Genomic DNA, 24,391 nt, shown 5'->3' with positions numbered 1-24,391 from the left:
TTCAGAAATGTAGCTGGGTAATTATGTCATTGGCATCGGTGAGCCACTGTCAATATGTGACATATTGAAGTCGCGTTTGAATTTGCGCTTGTTTTTTTGCTTTCACTTTGCAATCGTGCGAACTGTGTATAGAGAGCGACAGCACTGATCTGTGAGTGATGATAATTTGTGCACCAATTCCTCTGACATCGTCTTATTAATCGTTAGCTTACTATGCAAACATGACAAGTGAAATCTCCCGCAGCTTAAACATGTGAGAGGTTGATCGTGCAGAGAATCGCTGAGCTTATGTGAGTGCGTGTGTAAAAGCATTTCAGTTCTGCTGAGCCAAATAAGACAGGTCAGGGTGAAGAAGTGACAGCCAAAGAAAAGCTTACCACAAAACGGAGAAGTTATGACAAATCAGACTATAAGGCAAAAAGAAAGTGCAGCTTTATGGTTTCATGGACAAAATAATTTCTGTGGCTGCAATATGACGAGCTATATAACCAGGGCTGCACATAAGTGGTCCGCAGGTGCGCATTCGCTGTCAAAATAAAAAACACGCACAAGGGTTAGGGTTAAATTTAAAAACTGTACTTTTGAGTTAAAATATATATTTATAATTTTAATAAATGACAAATTAAGAAGGCATGAACATTTTTTTTGTATCGAAAAAATATCGAACCGTGACACCAAAGTATCGAACCGAACCGAACCGTGAATTTTGTGTATCGTTGCACCCCTAGTTAATATGTAAACATGCTGAGGTTTTTCTCCTCACGCTCAGTGAGAATCAGTAGTTACGGTCCCGAGATCAAGTAAAGTATTGGCCATTTTTACCAGTTTAACTCTAATGTGGTTTATTCTGTGGTAACAGTGCTGCACCGTGTGACTATTTAATGCTGCAGCGTGAAGGTGACTCGAATGTGACCAGATTTCTTCTTCCAACAGCAATACCAGAGCCAGGTGAAGATCCCCGTGTTACCAGGGCAAAGTACTTCATACGGGATGAATTTCTGGTGTGTACAAAAGTCAAAGAGGCAAAACCTGTTTTGCCTCTTTGACTTTAGTTTCCCTTTTTTCTATTCTTTATATGACATAAAAGACTAATATGAGGTTTGAGTTATATTCCTGACAAAATTCCTTTAGAGGCTGATTTACATGGGATGTGGTTTCCAAATTGGCTTGAACTCCACTCAGTCTCTCTACTCTGGCACTGCTGAAGGAGCTGAACATAGTTTCAGTGTTTTTGAGCATTTGATGGACCGCTTATGTCCCAGAGATGTAGATTTTGTCACTACACCAGAGTACATAAACTATCAATGTGTATCAGTGGGTGAGTATAATACCTGCCACTGGAAAAAAGTTCTCCCTCAGTTTGGTGTTAGAATAATTATATTTTAATGAGTATACTGCATATATAAGTGTTCTCTGATTTTCGCCCATAAGGTTTTTTTTAACTTTGGATATTAGGAATGTATGACAGCTCAATAGTTACATTAAAAAAATACATGATAATATAGAAACGATAATATACAGATACTCCCTTCTATATAATAAAAAGTGGTAGACAAGTTTAGATCAGCGTTACTCTGCGGGCATCGTCAGTACCAACTAGTCTTTGTGTGTCTCTTTTCTCAGAGGATCAGCACAGCCAGCGGAGACGGGCGGCATTACTGTTATCCCCACTTCACCTGTGCGGTTGACACAGAAAACATCCGCCGCGTCTTCAATGACTGTCGCGACATCATACAGAGGATGCACCTACGGCAGTATGAGCTCTTGTGATTGGCAGCGGCGTCCAATCTTACCTAACTACCTATCATCATACCTAGCTAAACACCCCCTCCCGACCAGTTAGCCAATCACTCATCCACTTCCACCAACTTCACCTAACATCTGAGCAAGCAACTGAGCGCCTTGCCCTCCCCTCCACTCCGATACAGCTTCTCCCGATAAACACAACTGCAGAAAAGCTGAACAGCGGAAAGACTCTTTTCAAAACAAAGGAAACGTTGTTACAGATACACCACATCATCAACTATCAGCCTGGACTGACTGCTGTACTCAGCCACACTTTGACCCAGGAAAGAGGGTCAGGACTGGAATCCCTGAGTGTAGGCGAACTCTCCTTTTAGCTCTCTCTCAGTTAAATGAACACACATGCTCACAGGTACACAAACACACACAGATATGAGAGACGACTTCAGATAGGTTTTAATACAGCAGTAAGACGCATACACTCTCACAGAGCCTTTCAAAAGTCAAGTTCTACTGCTTTCCAAAGTCGGCAGAGGCTAAATTGAATAATGCCTTCTGAGAGGGACGAGTTTATTCACCTAGTGCTGAACACGAAGGAAGGGAACGGCGGACAGCGAGGGTGGCAAAATGATACAGAGGAGGGCTGTTTTGTGCCCAGAGATGGACAGATGGACTAATTGACTAATGGATGCCTGCGGACGTGAGCGTGACTCTAACAGAAGACCACACGGCTCTTCAAGAATCCAACCAAGGAGGGATGCAGAAAACAACAACAGAAAAAAATAAAAAAAAATAAACAAGATGAATATCATACAATGCATAAACTCATGCATACCAGTGAACTTCATGCAGTGCAAAAAATCCAAGCTATATATATAGATATTTATATATGTGTGTATATAAATATGTATATATATATATATAAATATATAAATATAAATATTATATATTCCTGTAATAACGCAATTCAACTTTTAAGTTTTTGTTAGTTTTTACCCCATGTTGTGTGTGGGTGTACACTGTGTGTGTGAGATCTGCCTTTGTGCACCATTTAAACCTCCAACAGCCACACACACACATACACACATATATAAAATATATACATCCTCGCCCCCTTTGCTCCTGCTGCTATTTGACAACTATTGAATATGTGGAATTTTTATTTAACAAGGAAAGCATGACGACGCAAAAGGAACGTACGAAGTTGAAGAAACGACTCGTCGGGGCTGGATGCGACATTCTGACCTGGCAGCACACACGGACACACTAACACACACACCCGTGCACATGCACTCACAGGCCTCCTTGTCCACACTATGACCCACCTCCACACCGTTTACCTTTCGTCTTGTTCTCTCACTTCTCCCATTCCCACCTCCTCCCTTCCTGGCTTTAAGTACGTCTGTCTTTATTTTACTGCTGGACTATTATTCCTGTACAGACTGTAAAATGTATTATTTTGTACAACTTTATTGAAAAAAAAAAAAAAAAAAAACTTGTAGAAGATCCCTGTGCCTTGATCACGACTGTACGTGTAAAAATGAGCTAATATGTAAGTTATGTTTCACTGCGCTGTACAGCTGGACGGGTCTGTCCCACCTCGTCCGGGCTAGCTCACCCCTCCCGCTGGGGAGGGTGGTTGTGGGGTGGAGGGGGACGGGGAACAGGCATCGGATCGGGCCTTTCGTCTGTTGCTTAGTTTCCATTTTATTCCCACATTTGTTTGTTCGTTGATTCATTTGTTTTGTTTTGACTCTCCTCTGGTTTATATGATAGCGTTGGAAAAAAGAAAAATGAAGGAAAAAAGATAATAAGACACACCACTTTAATGCTGTGTAGTGAACGATACTGAATCCTAACACAATTTAATATATATATATATATAAAATATATGTCAGATTTTATATTTTATATATATGTACTGTACACTTACCTCCCCATCACCCTTGTGAGCTGTCGCCCGGGTTTCCTTTGCTTTCTGTCCGTAACCTGCAAATATTTTCAGGTGGTGGCAATTCTGGGTGCAGCGGGGTGGGTGTTCATTTCTCTTTTTTTTATTTTTAGCTTTAACTCTTTTGGAGAGGAGGGAAATATCCAGTTGCAAAACATTGCTTGTTTCTACATAAACCAAATTCTTTTTGCTCAAACAAGAGGAAACGGTTGTTTTAGTCTTTGGTTTGTTCTTAGAAATCGGTATATTAGATCAACATTACACGAGCTGAAGCAGTCGCTGTCTAACACCTCAGCCACGCAGTGAATCCAGTCCTTAATGATTAGTGGGGGGATTCATATTTTATTAACCTTATTTTCTTTTCTTTTTTTTTTATCACAAGTGGTAACTGTTCAGAGTATATCATGTTTTATTCATATAGAGAAAGAAAGAGTGCATAACAAATTAAAAAATAAAAACAAAGTCACATATACACTCACCAGCCACTATATTAGGTACATCTTGCCTGTACTGGGTTGGACCTCCTTTGGCTTCAGAACTGTCTTAATTCTTCATGAAGAAGGTGCTGGAAAAAGATTCCTCAGAGATTTCAGTTTATAGTCATATGACAAAATCGCACAGTTGCTGCACATCCATGATGCAAATTTCTCATTCCACCACATCCTAAAAGTCCTCTGTTGGGTTGAAATCTGGTGGCTGTGGAGGCCCTTTGAGTACAGTCAATATTTTAAACACGTTGAAGAAACTAGTTTGAGATTATTCAAATTCTGTGAAATTGTGCTTTATATAAAGGAGATGGTTCAACTGTGATCATAAAGGAATGGATATGGTCAGCAACAATACTTGCTGTTTAAAGTTTGGTACTAAAGGGCCAAGAGTGTGCCAAAAAAAGTCCCCACACAATTAGACCACCAGCAGCCTCAAGACACTCACACACGGCAGGATTTATCCGTGCTCTCATGTTGTTTAACCCAACGTCTGACGTCTGCAGAAAACAAGACTCATCAAGACGGAACATTTTTCTGCATACCTTTGTTGTAATGAGTTATTTGGGTTATCGTCTTACCTGTCTTGCCTTCCTATCAACTTGAAGCAGACTGGCTATTATGCAGAGCACCTCTGCTCAGTGGATATTTTCTGTTTTTCAGACTAGTAGTAGTCATTTTAATTAAAAAAAAACTCAAGGTAAAAATTATTAAAAGAAAATCAATTCTACAAATACGAAAATATAGAACAAGTGAAAGAGCAGCATGTTCACAATGGACTTGACAGAAACTACGAGGCACCTCAGACTTGACTAAAAGGTGAGTTTCAAGAAATGATTGCTGCTTTCTGGATGAGCCCTGCAAAGTCTTGTCAACTTTGGTTCTTAGTCAAGAGCTGGGGTCTGAAAGAAGTTTGGAGGAGGACCTCAGTGACCTAGAGCCACAGTATGGTATTAGAACTATTGTTCTATATTGTGGTGCTGGCTGATCCATGGAGTTCTTTAAAAGCAAATGATAAATAAAATCTGTGATTTGCGATCATCCCAAAAAGTCAAAGATTTTCTTCATACAGCATAAGTCAAACGTTTCATGGCATTATCGACTAATGTGGCAGCGTGGCAGATCCACATGTTGGCAATAATAAATATTCTCTTTTTGAGAGATGTAGCCAAAGAGTAACATGTAACGAGAGAGAAAAGGGAATAAAAGAGGACCTAAGATGGAGCCTTGAGGAGCACCACATTTAATGGATTTTCTGTAAGTATATAATTATAGGCCTGGAAACCAATGTCCCTTCTTTAGTTTGGGACATTGGTTTCCAGGTCCATGGACTATTGCTTTTACCAAGGTATACCTCATAACTGGCAACAGAGCGTATGGTTAGTTTTGATACTTTTTTTATGCTTTTTATATTTACATATTTGCCAAAGTCACATACGAGTGGGGATTTTACAAGAAAAAAATTATATTTTGTAATTGAGTTTCTACAATATTTGCTAGTTTTCCATAAGTCATTTTTCCTGTATGTTGTACATCTTAGAGCAGTGAATAATAACACAAGATTTTTATATTCAGACATCCAAACCGCCACACATTTTATGATTAACAGTGTGAAGGGAAAGTATTAGGGATGTAAATGTAACAGCCTTGCAAATTGCACACACTGTTTCGCTGTAGGATTATATGGTGAAGCTGGTAGCTCAGATTCCTCCAAGATTTTGCAAGTTGTTCACACTTAAGGTTAGGCTACGGTTACTTTGACCTCTTTATATGGCGAGACAAATATAAATATATATAACTCCATCCATCCATTTCCACTTCTGTCATGGGGCCAGGTGGGGTACACCCAGGACATGTTACCAGTCTTCTGGAGAGCTACATATGCCGTATAGCGCATAGAAACTGTTATGCCACAGCAGATCATCTGCCTCTGGCTCTCACCCCAACTTTCCTCTGCATGTCCTTCTCGACTCTGTCCACTATCCTTCCTCAGCACATGTCCAAACTAACTTTGTCTCCAAACTGTTCAACCTGAACTATCAATCTGATTAACTCATCTAATTATCCTGGCCACTCCCAATGAAATTGTCAACATCTTCAACTGGCACCTCCAGCCTCCTGTCTTCATGTTAGTGTGCCACCGTCTCCTTACCATACATCACAGTGGATCTCACTATCTAAGTTTCCATGAACCATGCCTGCAATAACACAAAATCTTTAATATAGCCTTTACTATGAGAGCTCTACTATACGCAATACTACAACTAGTATAATAATAATAATAATAATAATAATAATTATTATTATTATTATAATTATTATTATTATTATTTACCTGAGCTCAAAATCATAAATTTCCTCCGCTCCACCAGAGGGCGCTAAAATATAAAAACAAAAACAAAGGGAGAAAAACACGTGGGCCTAACCGGACGACAAACACACTTCCTCCCGCAAAAACCCCGCCTCCGTGTTTCCATGCATTGGCGCGCTTCGCCTCTGTGGCCGTGGCTCGTCGCTCCTCCCCGGGTGGTGGTGCTACAGCTGCTGGTAGACTGACTGTAGCGGGCTGCGGGTGAAAACACAGCAGGCATGAGTGCAGCGGGTAGCGTTCGGCCCGGTTCGGTCCAGCAGGGACTTAAAGAGGCTCTGATCGAGACGCTGACGGCCATCCTGTCCCCGGTCCAAGAAGTGCGCGCCGCCGCGGAGGAGCAGATCAAAGTGCTGGAAGTGACAGAGGGTGAGTGGCAGCCGGGGTCTGAACAGCGCTTTGAGAAGTTAACCGGGGTGTTGTCGCTTATTAACAGCACGGGGGCCTCCGCTTCGCGCCCAGTGCGCGAACAGCTGACGGCCGCCGTTATTGGGGCTAACTTTGTGACTAAGCTAGCAGTCATTACGTTAGCTGAGCGACTGTCCTGGCTCCCCGGAGCAAACATTAGGCCACATTTCCAGGAGTTGGTGATGATTAAGATAATAATGATGATGATCTTCGATTGGGGTTCGAGACTGGCCGGTTGCTTTGCTCAGGCGATCGGTTCGGACAGCCGGATGTGTCACAAGTGTGGTCAGTAGCTCGGACCTAGTTACCAAGTTTGATGAAGCACATGGGAGCTGTGTGCACCCCGGCCTCAGCAGCACGGCGGCGGGATCGACTCTGGGTTCAACATCTGCGTCAGTAAACCAAAGGGAAAGACAAGAGTCGCGTGGTCTTTTCAGCCAGGTGCGCGTGAACATCTTGATAAAAAATATTACCACTTTTTTCTGTCTCTCTCCTTTTTTGAGAGCAGCTACTTTGGTCACGTTCACGCAAACTCCAAAATCCGCTGTTTGACCGCCCGGACAATAGCGGATTCGCCGCCTGCCTAATATTAAACATTCATTAATTGCGCCGTCACTATGCTAACAATTGAATGCCTTACTGACAGATTGTTTTTTTTTCCCGCGAAGATGTGTCCCCGGGGGGCAGGGGCTTCTCCCAGACTTCCAGCTTCCTGCACCATCAGGACCAGCAGGGAGGGCAGTACACACAGGATGGCCAATGAAAGAGCTGTTAGTGTTTCATATGGAGTGGGAAAAGTCTGAGGCTTCAGTGTAGGAGGAAACCATCAAAGTCACAGAATGTGTGTCAGAATTGTATTAATGAGGGGGGAAAAGAAAGTAGTAGTGATGCTTGTACTTAGAACATGTTAACGTAGATCCTGAAGTAATCTTGTGGTGTTGCTTTATGCAGTTCATCTGTTGGCAAAGTTTTAAGACTTGATTACTTTTCTTCTTTTTTTGATAGAGAAATAAAAAGACACTTTCTGTCTGATTTTTAGTAAAATTTGGACAGATGGATACTGTAGCCAGGGGGGTGTAGCTCTGACTCTGCTAGACCTCCCATTGTTTGTCCTGCAGTCCTCGTGCTGCTGGTGAAAGGCTAATTGTGCGCACTGATGTCGGCTGTACTGCAGTATCGCAGCGAGCCGACCCTTTCCGCTGGCCCCGCTCTAAGGCAGCCGCGCTATGGGATTGTCAGCACTAACATTGTCTTCTGGCGCCTGATGTCACCCTGATGTCTTTGGCACCCTGCATGCCATGTTCAGACTAAAGCATGCTCCGCTCGAGTTTTTTCCCTCTGCCTGTATGGTGTGTCTCATGTCTCTTACTTAATGTCACACACTGATCCCTTGTCATCCTGTTGCTGCTGAAGGATGCATATTTTCATATTTTGCCAGGCTCTTTAAACCATAGTGAAAATTAATAATGGAAATGTGTAGGATTAGCAAAAACCTCATTTATAAATTCAGTATTTATACATCCACATTTGGCTTTTTCTATATTCATCATGCTCTAAGCGAGCTGATATGCATTTAGTTGTGTATTTATATCCTGTTGTCCTTGCTGATTTGTTCACATTGCAGAGTTTGGCGTCCACCTGGCAGAACTCACAGTCGACCCTCAGGGAGCACTTGCCATTCGTCAGGTGAGCAGGAGAGAAACTGAAAAAGAAAAAAAATGAACCTTTACAACAAACACCACTTTTTCTGTTGTTCCTCATCATTTTCTTGTTTGTGTGGTTGGCTGTGTTTACAGTTGGCATCCGTCATCCTGAAGCAGTATGTGGAGACTCACTGGTGTTCCCAATCGGAGAAGTTCAGGCCTCCTGAAACCACAGATCAGGTAAACCCTGCTTCATCCTCAGTCTCAGGAAGCATGTTCAGGCATCTCAAACACTTTTAATTATGTTGCAAATTCAAACTTTAGCTACATCATTTCTCACGCATTATGACAGTGAAGAAAAACCATGTTTTAGGCCTGCTTTCAGATGTATTAAAAACCAAAAACGCTCTGCTTCAGGCACTGCTAGTATTGTTCCAACAGTGCAATGGCAAAAGGATGATTCATCATTACTGAGGGGGGTAAAGACATTGTCACTTACAGCAGGGACTCACTCTGTAGGCCACATGGTGCTGTAGTATCTGAGAGGTGGCTGCCCGCTCAGAGAAGTATAATAACTTATCCATAATTGAGAAGAAGTAACAGCAATGCTTATAAATCCTGCAGTGGTATTTAATTTGCCCTTTTTAAGAACAGCCTTCGGTATCCAGCCTCGTCTCAAAGAAGGAAAGTAATTGTAAAAGTGACCTATGTCTGATTATTAGTACGTATAATCAGTGGTCAGAGTGAGGGAGCGGAGGGGCAGATCACCCAACTCTACACCCCTGTTACACGATTGAAGCCAAAGCGAGTCGGACTTTTGTTGTTCCCCTCCAGGCGAAAGCCGCCATTAGGGAGCTGCTGCCCAGCGGTCTGCGGGAGTCCATCAGCAAAGTCCGCTCCAGTGTTGCGTACGCCGTGTCGGCCATCGCCCACTGGGACTGGCCTGAGGCGTGGCCGCAGCTCTTCACCCTCCTGATGGAGATGCTGGTCAGCGGAGACGTTAATGCCGTGCACGGGGCCATGAGGGTGCTCACGGGTATGTAGTAACATATAAATAACACAATAAGTCTATCTGCTTGGGGAATTTTAAAGGTTGCACAAACATTTGATCCGTTTTGGAAGTCAACGCTTAAAGTGACTGTGATCTCAGGAGCAGTTGAGTTTTTTTGTTGTTTTTTTAGCTTAGACTACAGCTAAGTTCTTGAAGATTAGCTTTATGCATTTCCATTTTTCAGAGTCTTTAGTTTACAACTTCTTTTTTTTTTGCAGAGTTTACTCGAGAGGTGACAGACACCCAGATGCCGCTAGTGGCTCCAGTCATCTTACCAGAGATGTATAAGATCTTTTCCATGGCAGAGGTACTCCTATATCTCCTTATGTGCTCCTTATCTCTATCAGTATTGAGCCTCTGTGGATGCAGGCACACATTTTACAGCTGTCAGTCTGAACAGTCCTGTTTTCTGTGACTGCCATTAATGACTGCACATTGCATTTGTGTGATACACCGGCATGGATCGCCTCCCTGAACTGTTTTCACTTTTGCAGGTTTACAGTATTCGTACTCGCTCCAGAGCAGTGGAGATATTCACCACCTGTGCCAACCTGATCTGTGCTATTGAAGAGCTTGAAAAGGTGAGGCGGGGTCAGCAAACGTTTCAGTTTTAAGTTGATGGCCTTTCAAAAAGGCTTCTACTCATGCATCACTTTTATATCTGCATTAAAGTGGAAGGTATAGACCTGAGTCGCTGTTGCTGTGTTTTTTTAATAATCGTTCTTATTGACCTGGGTGTAGGGTGCAGCCAAAGCGTTGATCTTCCCTGTGGTGCAGCAGTTCACAGAAGCGTTTGTCCAAGCCCTGCAGATGCCCGATGGGCCCACGTCTGATAGCGGCCTCAAGATGGAAGTCCTCAAGGTGAGAAACTCTGTGCACTTGGACCCTTTTGTCGGACTGATTATGATCTGCAAACGTTAAGTCAGTCTTTTAGTTTTCTTTTTGTCTGTGGCTACTTTCCAGGGTTCAAATCCTTGTTTTCTTTGCTTATTCGTCTCACAGGCAGTGACAGCATTGGTAAAGAACTTCCCCAAACCCATGGTGTCCTCCATGCAGCAGATATTACCCATTGTGTGGAATACACTGACTGAAAGCGCAGCTTTATATCCTGTCATCTATGTATTAGCTGTTTCCTCGCTCCCAGCAATCGTTTGAAGAGCATTTGTTTTGGGGCTGAACACTTCTTACCTCGAGGTTTGACTTCCTTTTGGGCATCTTGCAGACAGACAGGTCATTTGCTGTGACTTGTGATCTCTTGTTTATTTGACAGTTTCTCTAAACCACTAATCCACATTACTGTCGCAGTTTTTAATGTATGGAAATCACCTGCTTACTCAGCAGGATCAAAACCTCCTTTGACATACTTAAAGAAGCACTGGGGTGTGACAAGGTAATGGACTTCACAGACAAGCTGTCTGTATAGGGTCATCTCATATAATAATTAAATTTACAGCCATTAATGAGAGAAAAACGTTTTTGTGAGTGCATTGATCCTTAACCAGATCTTCACTTATGTGAGAACAGAAGTGAACTACACAGAGGAAGTGGACGACCCAGTAGACTCAGACGGTGAGCAGAATTCAAGTCTTGCTGTGTTACACATGGTTATTAATATTGTTATCCACTTATTTATTTATTTGGTTGCTTGTGTTTTTGCAGGTGAGGTTTTGGGCTTTGAGAATTTGGTGTTCAGCATCTTTGAGTTTGTCCACACGCTGCTGGAGAACAACAAGTTGAAGAGCACGGTGAGGAAGGCGCTGCCTGAACTCATCTATTACATCATCCTGTACATGCAGATCACTGAGGACCAGGTGAGAAACGACTGCAACATCTGGTAGAAGATGCACGTGTAGGTGGAAGTAAAAAAAGAAAAAACTAAGTATATTTGTGTTGTTTCTCTTCAGATCAAAGTGTGGACAGCTAACCCGCAGCAGTTTGTGGAGGACGAGGATGATGACACCTTCTCCTACTCTGTCAGGATCTCTGCTCAGGACCTGCTGCTGGTGAGAGAACAACAAAAAAAAGTATCACTGCTTAGTAGGAGTGCAGCGATACACAAAATTCCCGGTTTGGTTCAATACTTTGGTGTCACGGTTCGATATTTTTTTCGATGCAAAAAAAATGTTCATGCCTTTTTAAATTTGTAATTTATTAAAATTATAAATATATATTTTAACTCAAAAGTACAGTTTTTAAATTTAATGTTGCTGAAACAACAAAATAAAAATAAATCTATCTGATCGAGAAATCATTCGTCTTTGGAAAAGAGAGTTTATTACAGAGAAATGGCTCTTTCCAAAATAAAAGCTATACTATACACTTCTTCTGGGCTATATTCTCAGCAGCATATTAAACATATCAGGTCCCCATAAGGAGAATCATGTGCTAACGGCTGTCTAAATGACTCGGGTAAAGTTTGTAGCATGTGTGCTTGTTGTTTTTCTCTGCTTCCACTTGTCTTTGCACTAGGATGATGTCGGCGTAAATGTGCAGTCATATTCGTTGTGTTCCCACTAGTGCTGTCAGCGTTAATCTCGTTGAAATGACGTTAACGCCATAACGCGGCAGATCTCCGTTAATGAGCTACCGCGGATCGCCCCGTGCGTGGGGCTGGACGGCGTCAATACGTTAACAAGCTAACTGCGCTAACGCACTAGTTCCCAACAATTGAGCATTGCGTGGCACATCCAACATACTGTTTTATTTTTGTCCATGACACGCTTACCATCAGCAGTGTTGGGAAGGTTACTTTTAAAATGTATTCCATTACAGAATACATGCCCCAAAATGTATTCTGTAACGTATTCCGTTACGTTACTCAATGACAGTAACGTATTCTGAATACTTTGGAATACTTAATATATTATCATGCTGTTTACAACTACGTGAATGTACTATTGCTGTGTGATTTATTACTATTACTGAAGGTCCACGACTCCGAACTGTAGTAAAGGGACCTCTGACTAATAAGGCGGGGTCCCTGTCGGCTCGTAGCCGAAAAATAGCTTTACTTTGTTGGGGGGGTCAACTTTTCTTGCGAGAGACAGAGAGAGGCGTTGAAAGACTGCTCCAACGGAACTTATTGTTTCGGAGGAAAACACGAACACGGTGTACAGTCGAGTCTTAATAGCTTACTTACAACTGGGCTCGTCAGGCACTCTTCTTGGCTGAAGTGGTTATTATTATATTTACATGCTTCCAGCTCCCGTTTTTCCTCGATGACAACTCGTACCTTTCCACTCGCTTTTTTTCTCCCTCCTCGCGCTCACAGACACATAACGGGTATGACAGTCCATTCTCCCTGCAGCACGGACTACACTGCCCATGAGGCTACATTCTTTAGAGCTATGCTTGTAGCATTCTGCCTGTTAGCTTAGCACAACAACAACAACAACAAAAGGCGCTCTCTCACCCAGGAAACACACAGAGAGAGAGCGTCACCCTGTAACCATGGCAACCGTAACGCTGCCACCTGGAACAACAGAACATAGCTGTCAAACAAAACCCAAACAGTCCTGACCCGCCACGATATGAAACAGGAAAGTACTGCCGTGTAATCCATTTATTTCAACAAAGTAACTGTATTCTGAATACCACCTTTTTAAACGGTAACTGTAACGGAATACAGTTACTCATATTTTGTATTTTAAATACGTAACGGCGGTACATGTATTCCGTTACTCCCCAACACTGACCTTCAGGGTCATACTTCACATGAAAACCAAAATAGTTCCAAAGGCCAGATCTGAATGAGGGTGGGGGAGGTTCAATTTGCCATGTTGCAACGAGCTTAGCTTCTGTCTTGCTAGCTTGCGCTGCGCTCAGTGGATCTGCACTCGACAGTGCAGCCTAGGCGGAGTAGTGGAACGCAGATCCACTTAGCGCTCAGCACAGACAGCATCGTCAGATGAAAAGTTGATAAAATAAATAAAAAAAATTGTATTGTTCATACATATGCATACGACCGAAAGCACTGTATCGAGCGGTTCAATATCAATACGAGTATTGTTGCACCCCTACTGCTTAGGTAAAGCAATCTTATTGGATAAAGGTCTCAGGTATGAGAGCTGTTATTTAATTGGCTGACAGATGACGCCTGCTTTTAAACACAGAGGCACTTTTTTTTGTAAATTAACAGCCTCCTTGATCTAGTTTAGTTTGACTGACTTGAGCCATTTCAGTTCCAAGATGGTTATAGAGAGGTATTTCAATAAGTTTGCAGGTTTTATCTTACAACTTTCAGTTATTATTTATATAAAATGAAAAAGAATTACAAGAAGTCGAACTTATCTGAGGCTGTAAAGCAGAGAACATGAGGATGTGCGTGTCTGCCAGGCAGCTGTATTTAGACTGAGGGAAATAATCCTCTTGGCTCTGCTTTTTCTTCTCCTACACACACACACACACACACACACAACCTCCACGGACACTGGAGGCAGATTTTAAAGCTGTGAAAGAAATGGGAACAGTTTTGTTTTTGTTTTCACTATACACTGTGTGTGTTTCATGCAGTGTTATGATAGAAGAGGTTAGATCTGTGCAGTCAAACACATCCAGAAGTTTGTTGTGGTGTCAAAGTCGTACTTGCTCATGATCTCGCTTTTCAGCCTGGGGTTCGCCCTGATCAGGTGTATCATGACGGTAACCTTTGACCTCTTTTTGCAGGCCGTCGCTGCAGAGTTTCAGAATGAGAGCGCAGCAGCGCTGGCAGCAGCTGCAACCAGACACTTCCAGGAGGCAGAGCAGGCTAAAAACGGTGGCAATGAGCACTGGTGAGGGCAGACTCGGTCACAGCCAGTCTGGCTTTCTATGTTTTCGCTTTCTGTTCCTTATGTTGCTTTTATTTTAAAACAGGTGGAAGATCCACGAGGCCTGTATGTTGGCCCTCGGCTCAGTCAAGACCATCATCACAGAGAACGTGAAAAATGGCCGCATCCAGTTTGACATGCACGGTTTTTTGGCCGGCGTTGTCCTGGGTGATCTCAACCTGACTGGTGAGTCCGGTCAGCAGAAAAACAGGAACAAAGCTCCTGAGTTTTTTCTGCAAGAGTGTGGAACTTCTGACGAGAACTAACTTTGAGTCCTTTGTTATATCTCTGACCTCGAATGATCTAACAAGCCGTGAAATTCCCCCATAAACTATAAAAGACTGCATTTTAATATTTTAGGTTTTTTTAACAAGTCAAAGCCGTCAAACTGCAATGAAACGTGAAAACGGTTATTTCACTCTTTATGTTTCTCACCTCATCTTGCTTGTTTTTTCTTTCCCAGCGGCGTCTCCCTTCCTTCTCGGTCGTGCTCTGTGGGCGGCCAGTCGCTTTACAGCCGCCATGTCTCCCGAGGTCATCCAGCAGTTTCTCCAGGTCACAGTCAGCGCCCTCCATGACTGCCGGCCGCCTTCTCTCCGCATCTCCGCGGTCAGGGCCATCTGGGGGTGAGCTAGCCGTTCATAATTGTAACCAGGTCACCGCCAAAAGAAAACCATCCTTTTATTTTGTGATTGAGCAACTTTGTCTTGGTCCACGGTACAGGTTGTAGCCTGTTACATTCGGGAGCTGTTTAAAAAAGCAGGCAGGTATCTCAGATTTGCACAAAACCTGGGAACAGAAGGAAAACCACTATCCTAGACTTGTCCGAATCTCATAAAAGATTTCTAAAGGAACCTCTAAATGTCCACTTTCAAGTAGAGCAGGGCGATATGGCCAAAAATATTTATCACGATATATATTTGAAAATTTGCGATAACGATATAACTGACGATATAATTGATGCGAGACAAAATACAACTCCACAACATTACTAGCGCAAAAAGACAACCTTCCATTTATTTTCACTTAAACAAGAAGCTGGTTTTTATGTACATTAAAGCTTTATAAAAATGTAACAGTGCAAATGCAAATTCCTTGCTGAAAATTTAACCAAAAGGCATTTCCAGTAGAAATGGGCTGACATATCCTGAGCATAACCATGTATAATATCCACTGAAGTTAAAAAGAGGTGCTTTGCAACATTAAACTGCAGTGTGCAGTACGTATTTTTCGGACCATAAGGTGCACGGGATTATAAGGCACATTAAGCGAAACAAAGCAGTCAGATAAATCAAACTTTATTAAACTCATTCTTCTTGCTTCCTCCACTTCTGTACCATTGATTCATTAATGTTGAATTCTCTGGCAGCTGCTCTATTCCCATGTTGTTGCAGTATATTAATGACTAACCTCGTATTGTGGATGGATTATCTCAGTTGTTCTCCTGACTGAAGTTTGGTCCGTTTACAGCATCCTGCCATGCGATTGCATTTGTCTCTAACCATGAAGAACCTTCACGTTAACTTTTATAAGTGGAAAAGTGTTAGTGTTCGTCCTCCAGCTTCACTGTTTATGTTATGCTAACATAGCTGTGTCGCTAGCGATCACGTAGCACATCATTATATACCAGCTAGCCCAACTTCAGTAACCCTACAAACGTCACTGCTGTTTAGTTTCCTGTCTTCATTTATGTTGGAAGTGATAGCAGAGCTGTACGTTTGAATTTTTTCAGAAATCTCTCAGTCAGAACATGCTATATCATGCTTAGGTAACTAGCGAAACTAGCGAGCTAACTTCCGCTAGCTTCCTGCTAACTTCTAACTCCATTAAATGTAATAAATTTTGTTTTCATGGATGCCTGGAAGTTAAACTTCATAGTTACACCTGGTAAAGCAGCAATGCTGATCGTTTTATTAAAGATGAAAGAATTTAGACAGTTAACTCTCAGTGATGCTGCAGTGTTCGTTTGACCTGAAGTATACGGAGTTTAGGACCCAGATTACTCCCAGATTTAAGAGCATCTTAGTCCGACAAATACGACAATAACGACGGCCGCTTGCATGTTCTGCAAAAAAATGTGCTTTGTCGTGTATCTGACGGACAAACACCAAACCAGTTCCACATCACTGAAGTTGCACCATTTTTACAAACCAGTTCTGGTTCATCTGTTTCACTCAACAATCGGCCATGTGCGTATGAACACAAAGGCACTGCGCATGTGCGTTTTACTCCCATTCTATCGCGATATTTCATTTTCCTATCGTTGCCTAACATTATACCGGTATTACCGTGAACGGTATAATATGGCCCAGCCCTACTTTCAAGCATCTTGCTCTGTGTGGGTCTCCCATGCCATCATCAGTGACTTCAGGAAGTTACTCAGCCACAACATAAATTAGTTAAACTATTTAAGTGATATTAAGATGACCGACTAGTGGCTGTATGCTTAACTTTACCAAACACATTGATTTCTCGTCTAAATTTCAACAGGTAATCAGATAAGTTAATTTCTTTCAGCAGCTGTGCAGTTGGGTTTTATGTTTCGTAGGTTTTTCGCATCATATCCTTTCCTCGTCTGAACTTGAGTTGTTTCATGGTTTCTGTGCTTGTTAGTTTTGTCCATCACTAAAATATGAAACAGATCATGAAGTAGAGCCAACAGTCCCACATGAAAAGGTGTTACCTCAAAGCAGTGACTATAAAGTTATAAAAATATTAAGGATGCTGCGTGTTCATGTCTCCAGGTACTGTGATCAGCTGAAACTGTCGGAGAGCACACATGTCATTCAGCCCTTCCTCCCCAGCATCCTAGATGGACTGGTTCAACTGGCCGCCCAGTTCAGCTCTGAAGTGCTGACGCTTGTCATGGAGACGCTGTGCATCGTCTGCACCGTTGACCCGGCGTTCACCACCAGTGCCGAGAATAAGATCTGCCCCCTCACCATTGCCATTTTCCTTAAATATAACAACGGTACTTGACTCACACCTTCTTTGACTGTTGAACTAAATTCCCAGCATGCTCTGGTCATCAGCACCTGATTGCAAAATCTTAAGTTGTACCACCTTTTCCAAGCAAAGTGCTTCCCGGATGAGGACATGGTGTGATAAGATTTGTGTCCTCGTGTCCTCAGACCCTGTGGTGGCATCCCTGGCTCAGGACATCTTTAAGGAACTGGCACAGATTGAAGGCTGTCAGGGCCCCATGCAGATGCGTCTCATCCCCACGCTTATCAGCATCATGCAGGCTCCACATGACAAGATCCCCACCGGACTGTGCGCTGTAAGTACCAGGTGGCATATACAAAGCTGTTCAGAGAATTACGAGGTGCAATAATGTGTGTCAGTCTGCTTTTAAAAAATAATTTATTATGTTAGTTCAAAATAACTTATTTGAAATGATTGCACAGTGACATTTGCCACATTTAAAGAAGAAAAAGTATACAAGTAAGAGTCTTCATGTAACAGTGGGCATAAGTATTGCTTCAGTCAGCGTGCAGACCAACAAAAACAAGAACTGGCCCAAGAAATGTGGATCAGTGGAAGCCAAAAATGCCCTTTGTGGGGGTTTTTGTGTTTTAAATATGTAATACTTGACATTTTCTGCATCCAGCTGAGACGATTGCTGAGGATAGATCATGATTCTTTCTGAAAACATCGGTTTCTCTTTCTGTTCTCCTGCTCTGTCGCAGACGTCCATTGACATCCTGACCACAGTTGTCAGAAACACCAAATCCCCTCTGTCAGAGCTGTTGGTGTGCCAAGCGTTTCCTGTGGTGGCACAGTGCACCCTGCGCACTGATGACAATGCGATAATGCAGGTAAACAAAACAAAGACGAAAAGGTCCAGAAATAATTATGTCACACGTGGTCACTTTAACTGTGTAAAATGTAGCATGTGGTGTAACACATTGATCACTTCGCTCCTCTCTCCAGAACGGCGGTGAGTGTCTGCGGGCGTACGTCTCCATCGCCCTCGAGCAGGTTGTCCAGTGGCGGGACGACCAGGGAAACAGCGGCCTTTGGTACGTCATGCAGGTGGTCAACCAGCTGCTGGATCCCCGGACGTCCGAGTTCACTGCCGCCTTCGTGGGCAGGTTGGTGTCCACTTTAATCTCTCGGGCTGGAACTGAGCTCGGTGAGCAGCTGGATCAGATCCTCCGAGCGATTCTGAGCAAGATGCAGCAAGCCGAGACCCTCAGTGTCATGCAGGTAGGAAGGAAAGATGGTTGATGGCTTTGCCGAAGGGCCGCAGGCTGAATTTCTTTATTTTAATTGAGTTCCACTGGATGCCGGTATCTGAACCACCTCCTGTTTCTCCTCCCTCTCCAGTCTCTGATCATGGTGTTTGCCCACCTGGTTCACTCTCAGCTGGAACCTCTGCTGGAGTTTTTGTGCAGCCTGCCTGGACCGACAGGGAAACCCGCCCTGGAGTTCGTCATGACCGAGTGGATGAGCAGGCAGCACCTTTTCTACGGGCAGTACGAGGGGAAGGTCAGGTAAGAAAACTACAACGATTTTACTTTGGCCTACAGTGAAAGAAGATCTGAAAGGAAGAACATGCGTCATGTCAGAACATGAAAACCTTCAGCTTTGAGTTCAGGCTGTGTTGTTTTAAAAGTGATTGGGATGAGTGAAAGGTGGATCTGACTAAGAACCTGAATACACAAACTCTCAGCTTTGTCTATTATGGACTGTATCTGAAGAAGTGAACACCATGGTGAAAGCACTCGTGCATTTAAAAAAAAGTGCTTGTATGAATGGGTGAACAAGGCATGTTGTATAAAGCATTTTCAGAGTGTAAAAGCGATGTATAAGAACGTGTCCATTCAAATGTACTCTTGAATTCCTGCAGCACGGTGGCTCTCTGCAAGCTGCTGCAGCACAGTCTCAACACTGATGATAAACGTCTCCAGGACATTGTGGTGAAAGGTGAAGAAATCTACAGTCCAGACGACGGCATCCGCACACGCTCCAAATCTGCAAAGAGTAAGACACTAAATGATTTTGAACTTGAACAGAGAGACTGCTGAAAGCAGAAGTTTTATCATGAGAAAATGCAAATGTTTCGATTGAACAGATCCAGAGCGTTGGACCAACATTCCTTTGCTGGTGAAGATCTTTAAGTTGATCATTAACGAGCTTTCGACTGTAGTCGAGGCAAACGCCAGCAGGACGAACGCCGCAGACTGGAGCCAAGGTGAGTCAGTATGTACTCGTGGACCCCAGTACACCGTCACCAGAAGTCAGAAACTCCACACAGGCCTGTTGGGGGAGCTCCAGTCCTTTTACAAATGCACTCGTTTATTCAATTATATTTGTAGTTCCTAAATGTGATGTTGACTCAGGTCTCTAGAAGTGCATCATGTTGGGCAGGTGAAGCCTTCTGACTTACTGAAAAATCGCAGTTTGTTCAGTTGTTCTATTGAATTGCTGGGACAGCAGACCTTTCAGTAACCAGCTGTTATTTCTGCTCATCTTAGATTCCAGTGGTATGTGGGAGGACCAGGGGGAGGACGAGGTGGAGGATGATGATGACGAGGACGAAGGGCTGGCGGGGCAGCTCCTTTCTGATCTCATTGCCGCTAACAAATACGGTACCAGTATCTCCTCACTGGATTTCATCTTAATTTCTTCTAAGAGCAGCTCCCTCTCTGTGTTCATGACAGAACGTTGTTTCACCTCAGCGAATAAAATGTTATTTTTATAGATGATGATTATTACGAGGACGACGATGAGGATGATCCAGATGCCTTGAAAGACCCCATATATCAGATTGACCTGCAGGTAAGTGTCTTACTTCAGATCTAAGCGTGGGTGGGACACACTGGTTGGAGCTGTGGAGCGACAGAGAATAATAATATGAAAGCCAGCTTCTGTGTTTTTACTGGTTTCCTCTGACATTTTATTGGCCTCTCTGTTGTCTTTCACTTAGTCAAACACAAGTCAAAGACTTCTGCTGGTTCCCTTTGAATGAGTAACAATAATTTAGATATTTATGCCAAATATCATGTAGATTGAACATTTAGTCTTCATTGATAAACTATCAATGAAGACTAAATGTTCAATCGACTTGCTCAGATTAATCTTCACTGGTTGATGCATAAGCATAAAAACATGGATCTTTGCTATTTCATAAATGAAAATGTCTGCTTGAGATAATTAAACCTCATTTAACACAACTCTATTTACAGTGCTGTACTTTTCTTTTGGCCGTAGCTGAAATCTACTTAAGTGATGCCAACAGTATATCTGTGTATGTATAGATTTTTAGCAGTTGCACATAAGTAAACCTCCTCACGAACTACCTTTCTGTTACCCATCTTTCAACCCGTGTAGATATTCTGCTCACGTGTTTGTAGCTTATACTGCCATCTTGAGTATCAATAGTGAGCTATTCAAAGTATTAACAAGGGAAATATGTATTGACTGTATTATGCACTTAACAGCCACTTTATTAGGTCACCTTGCTAGTACTGGGTTGTACCCATTATGCCAGCAGACATACTGTAATACATTATGTTCATATATAAGCTGCCCGGGAGGCTGCAGCCCTTAAGAGTGGCCAAGGTCATTGCTGCGAGTTTACCAGCGTTTTCTGCCCTAGAATGTCAAATCAGATGAGAAGACGCTCTAATTATAACAGAGCTTTAGGATAAAATGGCCTGCTGGATTAATGTTGGAGACGAGACACGCAATTTGCACTTTCATCTGCTGGTAAACAAGCATTTTTCAGGATGCATGGCATTGGGTCGAGTTGTGTACTATTGAGGAACCGAGCCATTAATAATGTTAGTCGGAACAACGGTGTTTACCGGCTGGTTCGTGTTGAACTGCTGCTGTAAACGGGGTAAATTGAGATGAGGCTGATAAGCCCTGTGAGTGCTGACTAAAACTGAATTCCATGAAAAAGTGCATTATTGGTTCCGGCTTTTTAAAATATGCTAATGTGCTGCTTTTCCTGTCAGTGATTACGATGAGTTCAAGGTTTGGGTTGTACAAAGAGTCACTGTGACAGCTCTGAGACCATCTTCTGAATCCTTAAATACAAACCATCCATTTATTTTTAGGTGGGTACAAAGACCGGCCGGAACCATTCATGCTTTGAATCGCGGGTGTAAAGTCACAACACCAAAAACTGATCGCTTTATCCTCGAATCCAACTGAATGTTTGAGCTAAAGCTGAAGAAATGTTTAAGTTGTTTTCCCCACAGGATTTACCACCTGATTACCTCCACTGTATCCTCTGTCTCCTCTTCAGGCTTACCTTACAGACTTCCTGACACAGTTCGCCCAGCAGCCGTGCTACAGCATGTTCTCAGGCCACCTCAACCAAGCCGAGAGACAAACCCTTCAGTCTATAGGCCTCTAGCCCCGCCGTCTGCAGCTCCAGCACATCATCTTCCATCATCAGCCCCGTCACATGACCCTCACAATGAATTTACAGCAAAAGAAAAAGAGAAGTTGATAAAAGAGGAGGGGGATGGGGTGGGAAGAGACTCATGCACGTGTCCATAGCTCTCCTGTTACTACATTCTTGTGATGGGATGAAGGACTCTGTTAAAACGAGCAGCGTGGCGAGGTGAGCGACTGCACCGGTCAGTTCCCGAAGAGAGTCTCACCATTTTGAAGGAACTTCAAACTGGACGAGAAGGTTGAACCTTGATGTATGTACGGACTTTTTCGCCACGTGTTGTTTGTAATTTAGCCCGTTTATTTTTGTGTGTGTTTCTGTACAAACGAAACGAGTGAGGTGCAAGACAGAGAAACACTTCCAGGAGAACTTCACATGGACTGAAGGAAAACAAAACACCGGGATGTTCGAGAGGGAGAGAAACATTGGCGGCCTTATATTCCATAAAACAGACTGTTGACAACAGGAAATGAAGCGCTTTCAGACCCGCTGACGTGTATCTGGGTACGGTGGGTATTTGGGAATTAACACTGTTGCCATGGTGATTCACAGCCTTGTCATTTCCTTGTACCCATTGGCGTTTGGGATGAAAACATTTATAAATAAAAGTCCCAGCAGGACAACATTTTCAGAATGATCACCAGATTCCTGTCTTTGTGTCCGACTTCAACTGAAACAGAAAAACGCTTCACCTACTCGGACTCTGATTGCTGACATGTCTGTTTTGACCTTTACTTGGAGTCCAGGGTGGAACAGAAAGCAACAAAATTATTATTAAACTACAGAATTAACAACTAATCACTGATTCAAAGAAAACAAATACAGGACTTAAGATCTCGCAGGTTTGCCACAAACATAAAAGCATCGTCCACTCAGCAGAGTGCAGTGTCTCAACAGGGCTACGTCCTGAGGCTTAAAATGCAAAATCTAAGAAGTCGGTGCTTTTCAGCTGTGGCAGATCTGGAAGCCCAAGAGGTAAAAAGAGAAAAGCAGTTCTAGTCAAAAAAAAGAGGCCAAAAGGTTGTGGATATAATGCCAATATGCAAACAGATTCTTTGAAAATGAGTTTCCTGTAGATTGGTTTCTATTTTAATAGAACTCATGACTAAATTTTCCAAGAAAATCTAAAAGGATGTGATGTTTATGCTCGCTCCTGAGCTCCTTACCCCAATGGACCTTTGTAGGCAACACAAGCTAATGTGGATTTAAAAACAGAATCTGCTAATCATGAATGTCAACATGCCAAACAGCTCAGACTGTTTGGCATGTTGCAATTTTGGTCCACTGTTCTTTGCAGAGGTGCTTTGATTCAGCCGTATTGGAGATTTTTCTAGCATGAATGAACTGTTTAAGGTCACACTAAAGCATCTGTCCTCCTGGGAAGGTTCACCACTGTTCCAAGTTTTTTCCATTTGTGCATAATGGGCTTTGCCGTGGTTCACTGGAGTCCCAAACCCTTAGAAATGGCCTTTTTAACCCTTTCCAGACTGATACATGTCATTGAATGTGTTTCTCGTCAGTTCTCGACTTCCTTCAGATTGTGCCATGTGTTTTTGAGATCTTTTAGCTTACTTCACTTTGTCAAACAGCTTCTGTTTAAACGAGAAGATGGAATAACGTTTTTCGCATAGGGCCAGCTGTGTTTGGATAACTTATTTCCCTTAATAAATGAAATCATAAATTAAAAACTTAATTTTGTATCTACTCAGATTATCTTTATCTATTGTTTATTTATTTTTAATGATCTGAACCATCTAAAAGTTTGTTAATATATAACACTACTTAGATGACTATAAAACACCACAAAAAATGTCCATAACACACATTATCGTTAAGCGTGTTTGGTGTGTGCAGAGTGGAGTGCTTCTCCTTTCAAATGTGTCATGTCTCCCAGCTTAACAGATTGTAGCAAAGCTACTAAGAAGGTCAAACAGGTGAGCAGGATCAGCTGTGTGGGCAGAGAGAGTATTTAAAAAGTTTTTCGTATCTCTATGTTTTTTCCTTCCACTTAATGAAACTTCATACAAATGAGGTTCATAGTTGCATATTTTCACAGAAAAAATAATGAACCCGGGCTTATATGGCTTAGTTAGGTGGTTTATTTTAATCTCCTATAAATAACAGGTTTTTCAAACATGTGGTCATTCCACGGTTTCAGGATATTTAGCAACAGTGTGACATTAAAGAAAGCAGTTTTTTTCAGGTACTTGCTAAAATCCAGACAGTGCAGGCTGGGGGTAGGAAGACTCATTCAAGGCGGCTCGACAACGCGAGCTCTTAACGAGACATCCTGCAATATACTAAGCATTCAAAACGATGTTCACGTCAGTTATGGAACGCCAGGGTTGACATAATGAATTGATTAAATACACCATTAAATAATTATTTAAATGTGTCAATAATTGATTAATTAAATATGTCAAAAATATTCATTTAATTAGTTCCCATTTAAGTTAATTCTTACCAATTTTAATTAATTATTGCCACATTTAATAAATTATTTAATGGTGTATTTAATTCATT

General features: G+C 42.4%; 2 protein-coding genes across 2 annotated transcripts in view; both read left to right on the top strand.

The window, feature by feature from the left end:
• Positions 1-2,595, top strand: part of LOC308403006 (guanine nucleotide-binding protein G(s) subunit alpha-like) — a 38,011-nt gene extending 35,416 nt beyond the window's left edge. The window contains exons 11-12 of the mRNA XM_080892218.1: positions 934-1,001; positions 1,624-2,595. Coding sequence (XP_080748344.1) covers positions 934-1,001; positions 1,624-1,770 — 215 coding nt within the window. The 3' untranslated portion in view covers positions 1,771-2,595. The remainder of the gene's footprint in view (positions 1-933; positions 1,002-1,623) is intronic.
• A 4,047-nt stretch (positions 2,596-6,642) lies between these two features.
• ipo9 (importin 9) lies at positions 6,643-22,506 on the top strand. Its single transcript, XM_080892217.1, has 24 exons — positions 6,643-6,916; positions 8,580-8,641; positions 8,752-8,838; positions 9,433-9,634; positions 9,868-9,956; positions 10,144-10,230; positions 10,391-10,510; positions 10,652-10,752; positions 11,160-11,218; positions 11,309-11,460; positions 11,554-11,652; positions 14,315-14,421; positions 14,504-14,643; positions 14,921-15,083; positions 17,202-17,428; positions 17,589-17,737; positions 18,147-18,275; positions 18,391-18,666; positions 18,787-18,953; positions 19,310-19,443; positions 19,535-19,654; positions 19,938-20,051; positions 20,165-20,241; positions 21,716-22,506. The coding sequence occupies exons 1-24, from the start codon at positions 6,769-6,771 to the stop codon at positions 21,824-21,826; spliced, it is 3,120 nt and encodes a 1,039-aa protein (XP_080748343.1). The 5' UTR covers positions 6,643-6,768; the 3' UTR covers positions 21,827-22,506.
• Positions 22,507-24,391: the final 1,885 nt, after the last annotated feature.

This window comes from Rhamphochromis sp. 'chilingali' (genome assembly GCF_963969265.1).
Source record: "Rhamphochromis sp. 'chilingali' genome assembly, chromosome: 9".
Taxonomy (NCBI): domain Eukaryota; kingdom Metazoa; phylum Chordata; class Actinopteri; order Cichliformes; family Cichlidae; genus Rhamphochromis; species Rhamphochromis sp. 'chilingali'.
Note: the sequence above shows the minus strand (reverse complement) of the source record. Positions and strands in the feature narration are given on the sequence as shown.